Source organism: Puma concolor, chromosome A3, assembly GCF_028749965.1.
Source record: "Puma concolor isolate L17-30 chromosome A3, mPumCon1.1.hap2, whole genome shotgun sequence".
Taxonomy (NCBI): domain Eukaryota; kingdom Metazoa; phylum Chordata; class Mammalia; order Carnivora; family Felidae; genus Puma; species Puma concolor.
Genome location: NC_141669.1, coordinates 123725190 through 123745179, shown reverse-complemented (window position 1 = coordinate 123745179; position 19990 = coordinate 123725190). Strand labels below are relative to the sequence as shown.

General features: G+C 43.0%; 1 protein-coding gene across 16 annotated transcripts in view; it reads left to right on the top strand.

Annotated features, from left to right (window-relative positions):
• Window positions 1–19990, top strand: part of PTPRT (protein tyrosine phosphatase receptor type T) — a 1080869-nt gene that overhangs the window by 466382 nt on the left and 594497 nt on the right. For all 16 annotated transcript variants that reach the window (XM_086702238.1, XM_086702233.1, XM_086702237.1 and 13 more), the window contains exon 7: window positions 722–1015. In XM_086702238.1, coding sequence (XP_086558364.1) covers window positions 722–1015 — 294 coding nt within the window. The remainder of the gene's footprint in view (window positions 1–721; window positions 1016–19990) is intronic.

Sequence of the window (19990 nt, the reverse complement as noted above, 5' to 3'; positions counted from 1 at the left end):
GAGCTAAAAATTGCCAGAAAGACCTACCATAAGTGCTTGTTGAAATTCTAGTTTATTTAACCGAAGAAATAGAACTTAGTGGAAGAGGAACAACCCATACAGGATGCAAGATAACTCTGCATTGACTTTTCCCTTGACCCTTGATTCCTACAGAGGACACTGTGCCTGTGACATCCTCCTTACTGGAGGAAACCTGCTAGAGTTGAAAAGAAGCTGAATTTTTCCTTTGCCATCATCTTTTTGCTACTTTGGCTCATAGGACTATTTGGGGGAGAACTTCCACTAGGAATCCATGTGTTGCTATGAAAGAAATGGTTACAAACCTCAGACTCTGCTGGGTTTTGAACCAAATTCCACTTCAGTAAGGGCATGTTCTCATTTGAGGACGGAAAACAGAATATTAACCCAGGCAGCTTTGCTGTGTTCCAGAAAAACCATTTATTCACAATTACCTTCTTTCTTTACTTTATTTAAATGGAGATATGGTCGTGTGGTAGAAGAAATACCAATTCAGGTATTTACATTAAAAAAATCTCTCACCACAGTATTGAAACAAAAAAAAAATCATAGAAATTAAGGTAGGATGTGAATGGAGTCATGAAAGGGATTTGGGCTCCTGTAAGTGGCTCACTCTGGAATTCTGTTCTTGTCCTTATATGCTTGGATTCTTCTCTGTAAACCATTTGGGTCTGACATCCTTTGCTGATTGCTTGTCTTCCAGAGCCTCCCACACCCATCGCCCCCCCAGAGCTGCTGGCCGTAGGGGCCACATACCTGTGGATCAAACCAAATGCCAACTCTATCATTGGGGATGGCCCCATCATCCTGAAGGAGGTGGAGTACCGCACCACCACGGGCACCTGGGCCGAGACCCACATAGTTGACTCTCCCAACTATAAGCTATGGCATCTGGACCCTGATGTGGAGTATGAGATCCGGGTGCTGCTCACACGACCGGGGGAGGGAGGCACGGGACCACCAGGGCCTCCGCTCACCACCAGAACCAAGTGTGCAGGTAAGAGCTTCCTTCTTGACTCTGCTTCGAGAGGTCGGGCAGTTGCCCTGAGTGATCCTTCTATTGGCATTCTGCGACAGTCATTTCTAGACTTCTTTGATGCGACTGTGCTTCCTGTTGTGGAAGGCAACAGTCAGGGCTTTGGTCTTGCCTTCGAGGCCCTCCTGGCTCTGGTGATGACTGGGACCCATAGAGCCACCTGACTCCAGCCGTGTCCTGGAGAGTTCCTGGTTCTGACAGTGTTTCCGATGGGACACTGGTTGTGTGCCTCCAGGGATTCCTGGTGCCACTGTAAGTCTGAGGCTTCCTAGAGCTCGAAGTGTCTCTCAGGGCTCCTGGCTCTGAAAGTGTGCCTTGTCACGGCCTCGTTTGGACTACACCTCTGTGTGCTTCTGATTCTTGTTAGCTACCTCAGGTGCTTGTGATGTTAACTTTGTCCCTGAGCATTCCTTGCCTAGGCCTGTGACCCTAATGAGCTCTTGGTTTTGACACTTTGCCTGAGGGTTCCTGGTTCTATTTACATCTCTGAAAGGTTCCTGATGCCAACTTTGTCTTGAGTACTTCCTGGCTCTGAAAGTGCCTCTCAGTGGATTCTGGAACTGCTTTAGTCCTTGAGAGCTTTCTGGCTCTGTATCCCTCAGGCCCTCCTGGTTCCAACCGAACAGTCTGGGTTGGGACTGTTCCTTCATGGGTCCTCTGGATTCTATATCCCTCCAAGCTCCTGGCTCAGTATACCCCAGGGGACTTGTTCCTCCCCCAGTTTCTCTGAGGTTTTTGGTTGTTGCTTAAGAATTTGGTGGCTGGGACTGTGTCTGAGAAGGTTCTTTTGAACCAACTATATCCTATCCCCAGGAACTCCAGGCTTCTATGGTGATTCTAATAAGGGATATTGGCTAGGATTTTATCCCTGACTGTATTCCTGAGATGTTACAGCTCTGAATGTAACTCAAGAAGTTAAAAGAACTCAGTGTGGTTTTTTCCCCCTTTAACCATTTGATGTAAGTACTTTTATCTCACATATATATGAAGGAATAGAGACTCCATATTTTAAAACCTTTTGTCCAAAGTCATAGAATTAACCAGTGGCACCGTCAGGATTTGCACTTAGGTTCTTCTGACTCTAATGCCACTGATCATTGGTCACCCCACGGTGAAAAGATAGAGAAGTCTGTGCCACTGGCATGGAATACAGTGCTGGGGTTCTCCCAGGGGGGGGACCAGGGAAGCAGCAGCATGAGCCATTGGATTCCAAGGGAGGAAGAATCACTGATGGGTTCCGGGTGGGGAGAGAAGGACCCATCGGCACAGCGACCCCCATGGAAGAAAAAAACAAAATACAATTAGTTCTATAATGCGACATACGCGTCCCTGAAAAATCACTGTAGTATGGAAAGTTATGCGATAAAGACTATCAGGGTTATGGGGGAAAATGGGATTAGGGTACTTCTCTCATTCTTCATCAATGACACGTTAAAAAAAAAAAGAGGAAAATAGTAAAACTGGTCTCACAGTTCACACCTGTCAGTGGCTTAGGATATGCATAAATACTGCAGTACATAGAGTGTGTTTCCTTGCAGAGAGACCCCGGGTTTGCTTTTGAAGCAGGTTGCAGCCTGCGAGCTGGGGTGGTGATGAAGAGGGCTTTCTGAACGTGATGGAAAGTCATGACACCAGCTGTGGGTGCCTGGGGCTCACAGCACGTGCTGTGAACAGAGGCAGCAGGTCGATGTTTGAGGGGGGTACGTTCTCTGTACTCGTGCGTGGCTCAGTGGAGCCGAGTGCAGTTTTCTGCTTCCATAGTGTTTCTATGTGCAGACTCACACATAGCAAAGGTGACATTCGTGCTATGCTCAGATTGTCCCCTAATAGGTCAATCATGTTGGAACACATGTGAGTTGTCAGAACAAGAGCTATAGCAGAACTGACTGTAATCACTCTTACGTACCTCAGTAGTCCGTCTGGGTGGTCTATAACCCAAGGTTAGTGAGGATGCCCGTTGCTTGCGAGTATTCCTTTGGATGTTGTCAGACCATTATAATAAATAGAAATGCCATTTTCTTGATTGTTTTCAAAAGCAGGCCTTTGCAAACTTCCTTATTGAAACCTGATTATAAAACCTACTACTTTAAAAGGACATAAGATTATGTTATTAAACCAGGTAATACCTTATCTCAGCTTTGCAATTCAATATTCATCCATAAAAGTAATTGATTTGATCCTACCAATGAGACTTTTCTTTTTCCACAGGGTAAATCTAAGAGTTTCCAGGGTTTTTGATCTTTATAAATGATACTGAAAGTCCTTTAGCAGCCCCTCTGGACGTATTTGCTGATGATCATATAATACATTTTGAAATTCAATCGGAAGATGATCATCTCAATAAAAATTTACAATCTATTGCAAACTGTTGCCACGACTGTGTAATGGATTTTACATGTTGAAAACACAATTGTCTATCACTATAAAAATTATGAGTTGAAATGCTGTTTGTGGTTTTATATTTCAAAAAATGTTGGTGTTTAAGTAAGTTACAGCTAAAATCTTGAATAACCCACATTTTACAAAATGTGTCATCAAGAACATAATCTTCTTTCCCACGTTGCCACTGATGGTAGAATATTCTTTGCCTCATAATTAATTTTTAAGAGGATTCCAGGGCTGGTATCCATTTGTGGAAGCTGTTTATTGGGGTTGGTAGTGTGGGTCCCCCCCCCTTTCCTTTTTCTATTATTAATCGCACTGGAAATGTACTCATTATTTTGCAAAACAGAAAATGAGAGAATGTGGAGTGTGGAAGGTATAATTTCTGCCCAGAGGAATTTACAGACTATGTTAAGATTCCAGCAAAACAGCAAAAAGGGTAAAACATAAACATAAAGTCGAATATTGAAATAGCATACTTCAGGGAGAAAAACCAGGTCGGTGGGGAAAGGCAGTGCTCTTAAAATGGTCTGGCACACTGGTTCACAGAGTTTAGTCTCTGGACCATCAGCATCACCTGGGAACTTGTTAGAAATGCAAATTCTCAGGCCTCAGCCCTGACCTAATGATGCAGAAATTCTGGGAGTGGAGCCCAGAAATCTATGCTTTAAGGAGCCCTCTGAGTGATGCTGACGCATACCCACATTGAGGAATCACTGATACGCTGTGCCACACCTACGTGCCACTTTGGTGGTGTGCCCACTATGTTGCTTGATCCTTGAGGCTGCTCTGAGAGGTAAATGGGAGGAAAGCTAAGGCACAGCATCATCAGCCCAAGATTGCAAATCAATTCAGTGCTTAGAGCTAAGTCTCTTGGCTCAAGGAATTCCCCATCACATGCTTTGATGGGGTTTCCTCTCTACATGTCCTCTTAAGGGTGGGTTTGCGTGGTAGGGAGACTGGCAACTATGGAGACCAGCTGCATGGTCTAGTCAGTCCACGGAGGCTGTAGGCCTTTTCTGCAAACATCTACTGAGCTCCTTCCCCGGGCCAAGCTCTGTTCTAGGCATTGGTGGCAAAGGCTTAAAGCAGGCGCTCAGGCTAAAGCATGGGTGTAGCTCAGGAAGATACCTGGGGGACAATTCAGCAACAGCAGGTGTGGATGTATTCCAGGTCTGCTAGGTCTGACAGGCCACTTGCCGGGTATATCCTTGGTGCATCAGGAACGGGGTAACACCTTTACAGGTGGACATTTTCAAGAGTTTGGCTGCAAAGCACCATCCTAGCTCAATAGTCTCGAGTTCAGAGCAAGACTGTTAGCCAGTGATGCCAGAACCTGGACAGACTATCACACAGGGAATGTAGGGGTGAGAGAAGAGGGCCAAAGATGATACTCCATGGCTTCTGGTTTGGATGGCTGGGAGGTGAGTGGTGGAACTGTTGGGCGAGATGTAAGACACAATAGATGGGTTAGGGACGAGAGAATGAGTTGAGGTTTGCATATGTTGTGTTTGAGATAAAGATGCATAGCAGGTGATGGCATATGGAAGCCTGGAGCCCAGGAGGGACCAGCAGGGTATCCCTTCATCTTCCCTGAGAACTACCTGATTGCATCTGCATTTTAGAATCAAAGGGTCTCCTTAGTACCAATGAAAGCAGTCTAATTTTCTTTCTTCATACTATTCCCTTGAGATGCCCCATTCATTTATTTTTTTATTCATCGTTTTGTTCTTTTGCTCTCTTTAATCATCTGCCATCCTTCCTGAGATACAGGCGTGGGGTGCATATGTGATAATTTACATCAGAGTTCTTTGAAAAGCTCCAAATACTCTTTAGATGCCTGTAATAAAATGAATTATTACTTGTTGCTCTTGTGGTTATGAATTGTTAAAGCAGGAAATCTGACATGTCCGTTTCTCTGGACTGACTAGCATGTGAATGGGTGTACCATTTTCTTTTGTTGTTCATCATCTCACAGGAAATCCTATTTCAGAACACGATGATCATAATCTAGACTCGCAGACGTTTTCTTATCTAGAATAGTGGGTGGTTTTCTCTGGCACATCCCCAACAGCAGACATCTATGGATACTAGTTGGGTCCTAGGAGCTTGTCTGGTGCCCACCCAGCCTCACCTTGAATGCTATCTCTGATGGGAAGATCATGCGCTCCCATAGCAGACCTTCTAACTGCTGGGGATCCTGGGTGGTTACTATTACTCTCTACCTAATATTGGTCTGGTTATCATAAAACTCTGGCTGGGGTCCTATGTGGAAACAGAATATCATGTAGGTTTAAAAGAGCAGAGGCTGCTAGCATCAACTATCTGGATTCCACGAGGAGAACCAAGGTCAACAGCATTGAGAATGGGGACCAGGGTCAGCAATAGGGGAAGGCCAGTGAGATGATGAGAGGTGTGGACACCACACTGGTCCAGTTCATCTTTTCTGCAGGTACCACTTTTAATGGGCCATGCACCTGCTTGTTGATGCCTTCAAGCTATCACCCAGCATTAGACAAAAGACATTCTCCCTCATTGTCACCCAGATCTGCCTCCATGCCACACCCACTTGTGTATGGATCCGGTTTTACTCTCAAGAGACTTATTCCTCCTTATCTCAGAAACAGGTCTTAAGCAACCCAAATTTAGCTCTCTTGTGCTCTGGAAATCTCCTCCCCTTGTCCTTAAAGGTCCTGCTTGAGCCAGACTCTGGCAGTAACCATCACTTTGCAGTTGTGGAATCACAAATCCAGAATCTAGCATGCCAGGTGATCAGAAGTTCCCTGTGATTGCTTGCTCCCTGTAAATTAAAGGCCCCATTGCCTGGGTACCCACTTCATTGTGGTATTGCCGAATTTAGGTTTTCCAAATGAAAAGTGACTTTGTACAGCCAGAAATGTGCAATACTGCTGCTTTGGAGGGCTCACTTAGTATTCCCTCCACCTGAGGTTTGATTGCACATTATATTTTATTCACATATTTATGGATTCCTACTTGAAGTGATAGGTGTCTGTCTCTTTTCTCTAAGGAAATAGAAAGGAGAAATTCAAATTGCTGAGCTCAATGAAGTAAGAGTAGTCATTAGAATTTAGTGACAAGAATAGGGGCTTTAGAGCCAAAAAGAATCTGGTTTTTATTTCAAGGTGGCACTTGTATCTGGATGACAGTGCATCTGTCTGTGTCTCTGTTTCGTTTCTTCCATTTACAGGAGATTATGATACACTGTTTTGTGGCGAAGCCTCAGTGAGATAAGTTATAAGCCTAGCAGAGAATCCAAAACATAGAAGCCCCTTAATGAACATTATTTGGAAGAAAACAAAAAACAAAAAACATCTCCGGCCTAGGAAGAGGGTGTCGGAATCTAAACTGATGGTGTGATGGACCCTGTTGTAAGAAGACTGCTCTAGTACCATTGTCTTTACTTGCTCAGACAGTGGTGGATTAGTGCCGAAGCCCTAAGCTCCTGGGAAGATGGCGAACACTGGCTTTGCAGGTGTTCTGGGTTCGTTGATGTGTGGCTACAGTGGTACCTGATGATGAGGTCAGGGGCGGAGATAGGAGTTGCTCTTTTTCTGATTTTGTCTAAGTCCTACATAGGAGAGAGAAGCATGTTATCCAGACCCCTCTCTTTCCTGGGAAGCCAAGGCTTATGAGCATGAGAACTTGTGAACAGGGAGCGGAGGTGAGTCCTGACTGTCTTCAGTGAGCATCCTTAGGCGGGCTCTATGTTTTCAGTCCAGCATCCAGTTCTAGGGCAGAGTGGAGGGACAGCAAGAGAGAAAGAGAAATTGAGAGTCTAGAAAACACAACAAAGCTATGTAACTAGCCTTGTAAGGCCTTTTTAAATTTTTTTTAAAATTTATTTTGAGAGAGAGCGTGAGTGGGGGGAGGGGCAGAGAGAGAGAGGGGTAGAGAGAGAATCCCAAGCAGGCTCTGTGTTAGCAGCCCAGAGCCTGACATGGGGCTTGAACTCACAAAACCATGAGATCATGACCTGAGCCAAAACCAAGAGTTGGATGCTTAACTGACTGAGCCATCCAGGCACTCCAGGCCATTAAAAGAAATTTTTTGTAAGCCTCAGCTTCAATGCGCAGGTAGCAGAACCTGGTCTGAGATTAGATTAGAAGGGGTCTAGATTAAAAGCAAATGGAACTTCCTTCTGAGCAGGATGGTGGTGTGAGCACAGACTTCTAACTCCTATCTCTGCCCTGTCATAATCCTGGTGAGATTACCCATGAGTCTGAGGGAGGCACAGCAAGATCAGCCAATAGCAGGCAGATCACCATCCTACCTAGAACCAAAGCAGAATCTGAAGACCACCGGGGGAACCTCCAGCACTGTGACAGACTAGGGAAGGAGGGTCTTCCGTGCATGCCACACCATGCTCAAAGGGACATGGTTGCCAGAGTCGTGCAGGTGAGCCCAGACTGAAGGCACCCACAAAAAATGGTTACGACAACCACCTATGCAAAATTATTTGGAGAAGGGGTGCTCATTGCTCTTCCACTTCCCTTTCCTTCCCTGCCTTTTTAGCTGCTTCTGTGCCTCCTTCCTCCCCTGGAGCATAGGACCATGGAGGAAAGAGGAGGGATTGAAGAGAGAGAAAGCCTGCTCTCACCATACCTGGTTCAGGAGCTGCTGCATGAGCCAGGGGGTGTCTGCACGTGAGCAGGCATCTGCTGGGACATGATATGTCCCCCTCCTCTTCTTGCAGACCCTCTCCCCTCCTTCCCTCTATGTACACAATGTCTACAGGTGGCTACCATGGAACTCCTCCCTTGGCTTCGGGAAGATGAGTTGGAAAGCTAAAGCCTTCTTCCCTACACCTGTTTACAGGTTCCAAGACTCTCTCCTCCCAATCCACCCAGCCTCCTTGCTGTGTGGGTTGAGCCTGGTGTTGAAGGGAGGAGGGAGGGTCCAGTTGGGTGCCTCTTCCAGCCCCTGAGGACCTGAGGAGGACATCTGGAAGTGCCTCAGGCTCTCTGCAGGAGGCGGCCATACTTACTCCTTACTCTTCCTGGTTCTGTAGCCTTGGGTGAAATTCCAAAGTAATGAGAAAAAACCTGTAAAACCTGTAAAACATTGTTAGATTTTTTTGCTCCCCCATGATCCCTAGAGAACTAGGGCTCAGAAGGTGAAGTATAGTAAGCCAACAGACCTTCCTGGGGAAATAAATACTCCTTGATTCCTCCTTACCTTGAAAGTTGAGATAAGAAAAAGCCACAGAGAGGTAGTGTTAATGATAATTAAATCTAATATCTTTGGTTTTTTTGTTTATCAGACTTTCTGGATTAAAAAAGTAACTCCCAAATATGTTACAGTTGGAGGTCACTCATTCCTATACCTGGGAAGACCTTGAGATAACAATACCAAGAAAGTGTGTTTCCTTTGTTTCATAGTAATGAAAACAACAGCTACCCAGTTTGAGTATCTATGATATACAAGGCCCATAGCATTGAGGTTGTTTGGAGGATTTTACTTGTAATTCTTGCAGCGGCCGAGTGGAGTGGCCATGATTTCCTCCATCATCTGGGAGGTAAGTGACTTACCCAAGGCCCTTATACCTGGCCTGGCTGGGAACTGAGTGTGTAACTACATAGCTACAAAGCTCTATGACTGCCAGCATCCAGCATCATTATGAAAGCAGAAGGCACTATGACCAAGTTGGGTTTATTCTAGAAAGGCACTGATGAAAAATGTTGAATGCTGGAAAAGCTATTCATATAATGCCTCATATCAATAAGTCAAAGGATAAAAACCATATGATCTCCACAGAGGCTGAAAAATAATTTGAAAGAAATCGGTCTTCATTACCGATCAGAATTCTTAGTAAGCCAGGAATGGAAAGTCACTTTTTTAGAATTACTATTTCTAAGAGCAAATACTCTTACAGCATCAAAGCCTAAGAGAATAAACTAAACCAAGAAAAAAAAAAAAAGGTATTAGGATTATTAAGAGATTTCAGTATTATGGTCAGACACAAAGCAAATAAATAAAAATCAATAGCTGTATGCTAGTAATAACCACATGAAAATATAATAAAATGTATCCTGTTCTCAAATGCAATTAAAACATAAATACTTAGGAGGAAACCAAGAAACGTACTGCAACTACGTATGAAAACATAAACCCCTGCAAAACTTTTCTGAGGAAGATAAAGCAAGACTTGAATAAATGGAGAGGTATATCATGTAGTTGGATTAGCAAATTTAATATTGTGGGGATATCAGTTCTCCCCAAATTAATTTATGGGTTTAGTGCAATTGCAATCAAAACCCTAATGGGAGTCCTTCTGGAACTTGACAGTGATTTCAAAATTGATCTGAAGTAATATAGAGGAGAAAGTAATGGAGAACAGTTTAAAAAAGTGGTGTGGAGGGACATTTCATTGTGAAATATCAACATTTATTATAGCTATAATAATTGAAGCCCAGAGAATAATCCAGTATAGAGTGAAACTAGCTATTAAAATTTATATGAATGGAGAATTGCTTAACAAATAGTTTATTTGTAATTGGTTAATAATTTGGAAAAAAATACAATGTGTTGCATGTATATTATGATACGCTAAATAAATCCTGGATCGATTAAGAACTTAAATTAAAATCAGGAAAAAGGAAGAACCAGAAGAAAATATTGTTCTTTTCTTCGGAAGGACTTTCAGCTCATTAAGAGCAAATAAATAAACCCCTGAGTCGAATCTTACTGTGTAAAAAGAAAAGGAAAAGAACAGCTTCTCTACTGTATTAACAAAATTCAAAAAACAAATAGGTAAGCTGGATATGGGAAAAGACAACAGAATTTAGAAGAAAGGGATAATATTCTCACATAAAAAGAGCTCTAACAAGTTGATAAAAATGTCACATGATAGAAAAAAAGGCTAAAAAATATTGACAGGTAATTGTCAAGCAAAATGTGAATGGTGAAGAACAAATTTAACACGTCCAGTGTCACAGATAGTCTAATAAATGCACTTTTAACCTGTAAGATTACCAAAACATACCTATTTTTCACTGGCAAAAACCAGCGTTGGCAAGGAGCAGTGAAAGCAGTCTTTTACAGGCATTTCTGCAAGTGGGTTAAGTAGCACAGCATATTTAGAAGACAATTCACTAATTTTTTTTCATAACAAAATAATCAGAGCTTCACAGAAGGAGTTGTATACATGGAGGTCATCACTGCATTATTTACAAGGGCAAAACTTGGAAATCACTTCAGTGCCACAACAGTAAGAGCATAGGTAAATAAATGTGTGTGTGTGTGAACAGTGGAATTCTATGCTGGTATTACAAACCATGTTTTTCATAGAATATCTGATGGCATGGGTCAGTGTTCATGCTCTGATAAGTTAAAAACAACAAAAGTCAGCTTGCAGAATTGTGTATGTAATTACTGCCCCAGTTTTTTGAAATATAGATACATAGCCCCATGAGCTAGTGAGTTTATCAGCAGAGCTGTGAAGTATTGACCAGAATTCCCCATTCCAGATCCTGCCCCCTACATTTCCAGGGGGAGCGCACGTGGCCCCCGTTCACTGCCTGCCCTGAGTTCTAGAACATTGCTCTGTTTCTCCTGGCTGTCCCAACTGGACCCAGTGTGGAGCTGGCCCCTCTCCACCACTCTCCGAAAGCTGCAGGAACACAGGGTTGTTTTCTGCAGCAGCAGAACTGCTCTCAGTGTTCGGTGGGACACAGACAAGGGTTTGCATTGCTATGCTGCCAGCAAACAACTTGCAGTCCTTCTGCAGACTTAAAGGTCCTTACAGTTGGCAGGGATTTTTTACCTTCTCCTCTCCCTCCTGGATCACGTAGGTAATGCAAAGTCTTCTTCCTCCAGAGCAGTTCCACTGTCCCCAGATTGACTCGGGCTTCAGCTCCAGGCCTTTCTTTGCACATCTTTTGCATTGAGTTGAATACTCAAAGGGAGTGTGGGGAGGGCGGCTGATGCTGAGATCAAATCCTTTCTTGTAATGAGAACAACATTCCCTTAAGAAGAAGGTGTTTTAATTTATCTGTACTCCTATGCATGCACGGACACACCATATATGTAGTATATATTTATATGTATGTGCCATATGTGTGTGTGTGTGTGTATATATATATATTTATATATACATATATTCATGTATATACATATAAATATATACCTTTAAAAAGATTGTGGGCCACTGTAAACATTTTCTCTTTGTTTTGCTATGTTGTATAAAATGTATATAACTGGAAAGTAGGTTTCCCTCTTGGAGTCAAGTGTGGATGTGAAAGATTGTTATAAATTGTAAAGTACTCTATATAAATGTGAGAGGTTATTTTTATCATAGTTAGTGCATCATTGACATTCTTGGAAGGTACAGGAACAGTTGCACGCCTGCTGAACCCTGGAATGTGAACACAGCTTTATGTCGTGTATAGATGGAGCCAGGGACATTCAAATTAGTCCCATCTGAGTTAGAATCCAGGTTCTGTCATTAGGATGCTGGGTAGCTTTGGGCAATTTGCTTAACTTCTCTGAGCCATTTTCCCTGTTAAATGGGGATAATATTGCTTACCTCACTGAATAGAAATTAGGGCCATTGGTGTTAATGATGACTAATAACTCACTGAATCTGCTTGCAACCCCACGAAGTACTTGATTGCAAGTCACAACAATTGGGAAGTGGCTAAGGATAGAGGCCCTGGATTCTGACTCTAATTCTTGCTCTTACCCACTTGGGTATATAACTGTAAGTGCTTGGCACAATGCCCAGAATGTAGTAGGTGTTTAGTAAATGTGAGCTTTTTCAATTTAACACCGAGAGACAGACTTTCTCTCTCCCTCTCCAGGCCCTCCTAGCCAGTAACCCCTAACACCTTCACTGCAGTGGGTTCAAGGGGGCGAAGTTAGCCTCTTGCTGTGCTCCCAAAGGGATTGACTACACGCCACAAGAGACAGAAGCCGGTGTCAGTCATGGTTTCTACATCACACACAGCATTGTCTTGACCTGCTGTCGTTCTGAGGTGCTTAAGGAGAGCTGTGACAGGAGCTGAGAGTGGAAGCTGGGGTGTCTTTGAGGACCCAGAAAGGAATTGTTGCCCATCCGCCATTGCCATATAGATTTCCCTAGTTGGGGATGCCTTGAATCACTAGAACCATGTGCAACTCTTCCTGTGAGCCCTTTTCCCAGCTGGGCCCAGGGCTGCTGTGGGGGTTACTGCTGTCCTTCCTTCATTGACCTTGATCTTCATCCTTGAAAAACATGAAGTAGTCTTGACACCAAAGCGAATTTTTGAAAATAGAACTTCTATCCCATATACCAATTAATATTTTTTTTTTGCTAGTGCATATTCCCTTTCAATCACTGATCCCATTCTTACCATGTAATTATGCCCCATGTGCCATTTATAGCCCTCTCCTTTCACTCAGCACCATAAGTTAATATTTTACAGGTTCTTAAGGAGTTTTCAATATTGTTTTAATGGCTCATCGTGTTCCTCAGAGTCTAATTACAGTAGCTTGCTAAACGATGCCTGTATTGTTGGATATTTGGGTGTTTCCAAAGTATCGTCCTCTCCCGGCCTGTAGTCTTCTGCTTGAATTATTTTCTCAGACTACATTGTAAGGAGTTGAAGTACTAAAAGGTAGAGACATCCTTATGGCTTCTGCTACATTTCACAGATTGCTTTCAGTGAAGGAACTGTGCTCTTTCATAATGATATGAGCACTTTCAGTGTAACCTTGGCAGAATTGTGTTACCATGATTTTTTTTTTTTTTAATTTGCCAATTTCATAGGCATGAAGTGGTATTTCAAGTCTGTCTACAATCTCTGCTTCCGCGTTCTCTTCAGCCTGCCTCATATGTGGCAGCCGCCACTCTGGGCTTTATTCTGTTCCTCAAAAGCACAGTGGCCAAGCTCTTGCCCGCCCCCAGCCTTTGTGCAAGCTGCTCCCTCTCCCTGGAACTCACTCCCCACCTTTCCCTTGCCTAGCCCACCCACCATCCTCCTTTCCGGGTTCCTTTAAAGCTTACTTCACAGGGAGACCTTGCTTAATGTCCTGATCTTAGTTAGGCTCCTTTCTACTTGCTGTTCTAACCATTTTTTATTAGAATTTTTTTTAATGTTTGTTTATTTTTGAGAGAGAGTGCAAGCGGGAAAGGGGCAGAGAGAGGGAAACACAGAATCCGAAGCAGGCTCCAGGCTCTGAGCTGTCAGCACAGAGCTGGATTCGGGGCTTGAACTCACCAACTGTGAGATCATGACCCGAGCTGAAGTTGGACACTTAACTAACTGAGCCACCCAGGTGCCCCCCTTTCTAACCATTAATAACACTCTTCACAGAACTTATCCCGATTTGTAATCATCTGATTATTTGTGTGTCTTTGTTTATTGCATGTCCTTTGTTTATTGCATGTGCACTCCCTGAGGACAGTACCCTCTTCTCTTCTGGTCATTACTGCCTTACACCCTGCCTGGCACATAGTAGGCACTCACTCAATAGGTGTTGAATGCATGTTGGGAAGATATACATGTGCACTGTGGAAACTTTGGAAAGTCAGAAAGATAGATAAAAATTTAAATGACCCAACATGGCATCATCACTTAGCAATAAAAAAGCTGTTACCAAGTTGGCATGTTTAATAGTCTCGTGTTCTACATTTAACTCATTAATCAGTTTATTTTGGTCGTTGCTACACGGTGAGGTTTCAGCTTGGTTTACATTTGTGTGACCTTTCATTCCAACACCACTGGTGGAAAAAGCTTAGGGTGTCCCACACAGTGAGGGACTGGGTAGATGGGATGAGGAATTCTTTAGAGAAAGAGAAGGAAGGGAAGCTGGAAGCCTGACCCAAAAAAATCACCAAAGAAAGCCTATCAGAGTGAGGGCCCTAACTTTGAATCCCCTGACCTGACCTAGTGGCTGAGCAGACGGCCAGACCACCGTTAGGGAAGCTCATTTTGGGAGGAAAGTTTCTGCCCTGCCCAAGTGGCCAGCACCACCTCTGTTTGCAAGTCCATTAGCGTGCTATCTTTCTAAAGCTTTTATAGCATCTCTGTAGATCTTCACTGTGACTGAGACTAACCTGGATGATTGCCCCAGTTTACACTGGAGGACACGGAGGCTCTCAGGAGTTAGGTGACCTTCCCTAAATCTCAAATCTTGAGATGTCTGTGAAATCACCTCTTCTGACCCCAAGCCCTCCAGACTCCTGCCCTCTGGCCACTACAGAAGGTTTCTAAGTGTTGTGAATATTGGATTAAACACATGGCTTGGCAGAAAGGTGGAGGGGATGGGCAGAGGAGGCCGGTTCTGATTAATTGAATGTTTTTTTTTTTTTTTTTTTATTTGAAGGTTAAGCAGCAAATCCATTTAAACTTGGTTCAGACTAGTTTATATGGGATGGTATATGAACTAAACACAATAAAATTGAGCCCAGAGGAATATCCCCAAGAAGAAAGAAGTCAATAATGTGACCCTTAATTGCCTTTTACAGTCAGTACGTGTCCTTGACTACTGTACCCACCCCAAAGCATTTGATCAAAGCCACGGCAGCTGAGACATTTAAAGGCCTCTCACAGACAGTAAAGGGCTACCTCCCTGTGCTGAGCTTTGCTAGACTGTAACCCCCTGAGGACAGAAGATTAAGCATTTCACCCCGGGATTTGGCTAGCATGTGCAGAAGTTTGAAGAATGGATGGGTGTGCATGCTCAGTTAGGTGTGGCTATCAAGGTAATGATGTTCTGTATTGTGGGGAAGTTAGGGTTCAGAATAAATGGGCATCAGGACACTTGTAGTATGCCACACAAAATATCGCAAGAGCATGATGCTTAATTCTGGCCACGTATTTTCAGAGACACCAGATGAAAGACAATGATGTAGGAGAGTGCTGGCCCTGAGGAGTGAGCTATGAAGCCTGTCATGTGAGCAGGCTGGAGATGCTGACCAGAACGTGTGCTCCCCAGTTAGGGGGACTCTGATGCCTGCACTTCTGGCTTCCGCTGAACATGGTGAGAAAGTTAAGGCAGGTGGTCACTTTTTGATGGCGTTTTGCAGTGATAATGAAAGAAATAGTTTTCATCATTTTAATTTTGGATAAAACCCTAAAAAAAGAATAGATGCCAGCACTCAGAGATAACTACTACAAATTTTGGGATGATCCTCCAAATCGGGTTGTTGTGTTTTCTTTTTTCTTTTTTTTTTCTTTTTTCTTTTTATCTTTTTTTATTATATTTTTTAATGTTTGTGTTTTAGGGAGAGAGAGCATGTGAGCAGGTGAGGGGCAGGGAGAGAGGGAGGCACAGAATCTGAAGTAGACTCCAAGGTCTGAGCTGTCAGCACAGAACCCAATGCGGGGCTCGAACCCACAAACCATGAGACCATGACCTGAGCTGAAGTCAGACGCTTAACCAACTGAACTACCCAGGCGCTTATTGTTTTTTTCTTTTTCAAATGTACAACTCCTTGGACAAACTTGAACCAATATGTATATATTTTGTCTATAACCTGTTTCTTTATTTAACAGTGTGTAATGAATATTTTCTCATGTATTTACTTTTTTTTTTTTTAGCTTAAGTTAGTATAAATAGCTTAAGTATAAATTGAATAGCTTCATGCATCAAGTATGGAACTTGGTACTAAGAGTGTGGCATGATGAATAAAATAGACATGGTTTTTATGGATCCTGAAGACTGTTGGGAGGGACACACATTTAATATGGATACAGAAATACAGTCCGTCTTCATTATTTGTGGACTCTGTATTTGCACATTCATTTACTCGCTAAAGTGTATCTGTGACACCAAAATTAACGCTCGTGAGTTCCATGGTCATTCGCAGACATGCGTGGAGTTTTGGAAAGTTTACATTCCAGACTGAGGTCAAACAAGGTGATGCTCTGCCTTCTTGTTCCACACCCCCTCTGGTAAATAAATTACCTTTTTTTGTGGTCTGTTTAGTGCCCTCATTTTCCCATTTTTGTGATTTTTGTGGGTGGTTTTGCTGTTTAAAATGGCCCCTGAGCGTCGTGCTAAAGTGCTGCCTGGTGATACTAAGAGCAAGAAGGCTATGATGTGCCTTATGGAGAAAATACGTGTGTTAGGTCAGCTTTGTTCAGGCATGAGTTCTAGTGCTGTTGGCTGTGAGTTCAATGCTAATGAATTAACTGTAGATAGTTATATTTATCTATAGTTCATATATAGTTTAATTATATATAAATATATAACAGTTATGTATTATAGCTTATAAAACAAACACATAAATAAATAACAGGGTTGTGTTTTCACTGGTTGATGGAAAGGTTGTATAAGAGGCTCCCCTAGGAACAGTGGTCGAGTATTTGCTAATTCAGTGCAACTTTATAGAACTATTACAAACAGTGAGAACCAATTATACGTATACACAGATCAGTAAGGTGGGAAGCTGGTCAGGAATGGGAATATACATTTGGATTCTTTGGTTCTAGATATTCTTTAAAACTGTTAAAAGAATTTTCAAGAAGAGATAAAATCATCATTCTCATAGATCTATAAATAGGAACCTGGTTTTATTTAATTCATTTACAAGGAATTGGTAAGGTGTCACAATCAGTACAGGGGCAAATCCAAAACTCAGAACATTTATAAATTAGGAATATTGACACAACTATGCAAATGGAGGCAAAATTGGCTTTCGCCCTCCCCTGTGGGAGGAGGAGGATTGTCCCTCCTTCTGACAGAACCATTTGCATGTGTATAGACAAATTATTTTGCATTGTGGTCAGTTAGCTACAATTTGCAGCCCTGTCAAATAGCTCCTTTAGAGTCAGAATCAGATAACAAGGAAGCTTGCGCCATAGACAATGCCTAGTTTTCCATGGAAGCACAGATTTTTTTCCCCACAAAGCAGTGGTGTAAATGTGATCGACCTAGATAGTGTGTGTGGGGACGACAGAAGTGAGCCCTGAGGATGGCCACCACGGTGAGGCTGGATCGTAGAGGCAGCTAGCTAGCGAAGCAGAGTGTGAAGAAAACGTGGTGCTGTCGGGGAAGCAGCAGCAAGACTGTGGGTGGGGGAAGTTGTCCACTGTCTGAAAGTCCAGTAAGCTGTACTCTAACAGGGTCCCCTTGGATTTGGTAACCTGGTGGTCACTGGTGACTTCACGGGAGCAGCTATTGAGGGGTATGAAGACGCAGAAGCCAGAGTGGCATAGGATATAGGTGAAACGGGTGAGAAGGTGGAACTGTTGCTTTGATTAATGTCTTAAGATGCTCTTATATGGATGCACCATCAATTGTATTTTATTTCTGGACATCTAGGTCTTTTCTAATTCTTTAAAAAAAAATTTTAACGTTTGTTTTTTGAGCGGGAAGAGAGAGAGAGAAAGAGAGACAGAGACAGAGTGCGAGCAGGGGAGGGGCAGACAGAGGTGGAGACACAGTATGAAACAGGCTCCAGGCTCCGAGCTGTCAGCACAGAGCCCAATGTGGGGCTCAAACTCACAAATTATGAGATCATGACCTGAGCCGAAGTCCGACACATAACCGACTGAGCCACCCAGGCGCCCGGTCTTTTCTAATTTTTCAAAAATTACAATTAATATCTTTGTAGACTATAATTTGTGCACACATCTAATATTTTTTCTAGAATATATAAATACATACATACATACATACCTGGAAGGGTCGTTGCTGGATCAGTGAGCATTTTCAAGATTTTGAAATGGTTCTTCAAAAACTGGGTCAGTTTACACCCCGCCCTCAACAGCACAGGAGCAGCTTTGTTTACTTGGACATGCTCATCTGTAGCTATTACAAGTCTTCATTCCCTTTTTATTCTTCTCCATTTCCCTGAGACAATAACTCTGCAAACAAGTGGTTTGGTGTTTGCAGCTGATAATCAATGGCTTTTATTTCTTATCATTACTCACAAGTCACAGCCCTCTGTTTGGAGCAGAATCAATTCTCTCCCTCGTCGGCCTTAACACGTGTCAAATATTTGCACGTTCTTATCTTTCTTTAGGCTTAGCTTAGGCAGGCTCTGAATTTTTATCACCTGACGTTTTCCCCTCCATAGCCATTCCTCCATTTTCCTTAGGGCATTCCTATCTTACCTCGCCTGTTCATCCTCTTAAGTCATGGCCATGCCTTCATACCCTAGAAAACTCCCATCTTACCTGGGCCAGTAGAGAGGATTTGTACCTTTACCTCCTGAAACCTGCACTGTGAGCTCTGTTTTTCAAATAAAAACTCTATCCAGCTCATGCACATTGAGGACCTGCTTATAGGATCATATGTCCATTGACTCTCATCTCCGATTTCTATATTTGGTGTTTCTTAGGGTTCTGTCCTTCTGACTGGTTCTCTTTTCATTACACAGTAGTCTCCCTAGATAGATTTACCTGTTCCCCTGGCTTCAATGAGCTACACATTGCCATCTCTCTTCTGAGCTTCAGATCTATACACCTAACTTCTCTTCCTACCCGTCTTATGCCTACCTCAGTCCTACAGGTTGAACACCAGAAACAGCCCATCTCTGTTTGATATACAGCAGCCTGCCTACCCAGTTCCAGTACCCGGAGTCTTCCTGTCCCCACTCTGCTGTCCCATGCAATCAGCCACAAAACTGCATTTTCCCTGTTTATCCCTTAGAGCTGCTCCCTCTTGAACTTTAGTCTCCCATCCACATACGTGACCCGACAGTCTGTGCTGCCTCAGTTCATTCAGGTATCACATTGGGTTTTATGCCTGTTACCAATCTTTGTCTTACTAGGTTTCGAATCTTGGTAAATTTCCAAGGCAGATTATTCTTTTCTTTTCTGTTCTTTTCTTTTCCTGGCACACTGTGTTGTATTTTTACATGTAATTTCATCTTGCTACTTCTGTGTCTTCCCATTTTTATTCCTTTTCAATAGACCCTGTCAGGGTGGGAGAGGCATCTATGGACCCCATTGCCACTAGGATCAAATACAAAATGACATCATTGGATCCATTGGATTGTCATGCTGGAGTCACAGTCTCATGATGACTAAATGACTTTAAATGTGTATAGAGCATTAGTACCATTAGATGTTGTCTATAAATCTTTCTTCAGTGTTAAGAATACTGATATTCTTGCCCTGATATTTGTGGATTTTGGATGCAAAAGGGCATTGTGGAGAAAGTATGATTTTCCCAGTTCAGACTCTGATCTCACTACTTAACTAGCTGTGTGACTTTGGGCAAGTTACTAAACTCCTCTGGACCTTCATTTCCTCATCTGAGAATTCATTTATAAATAATAGCCTTCATCTTCTTGGGCCGTGGTGAGGCTTGAAAGAACATATATGTGTAAAGAGTCATTCCAAGAGCCCAGAACTTAATAGGTATCTGAGAAAGGTGGTGATTCTGGACAGCTGGTGTTGCCTGGGTATGTTGGACTGAGAGCAGTCTGTAAAGGTAACACTCTTTTGTGTGCTCATACCCCATCTCCATAGCAACCCTTTGGTATGAATAGCCTCATGCTTTCTGGAATTACATCCCAAGGGAGATCACATCTCTCCTGGACCTATCTACCAGCCTTCTCTTTCCTGTCCCTGCTTATAGTCCTCTTTCTCTCCACTGCAC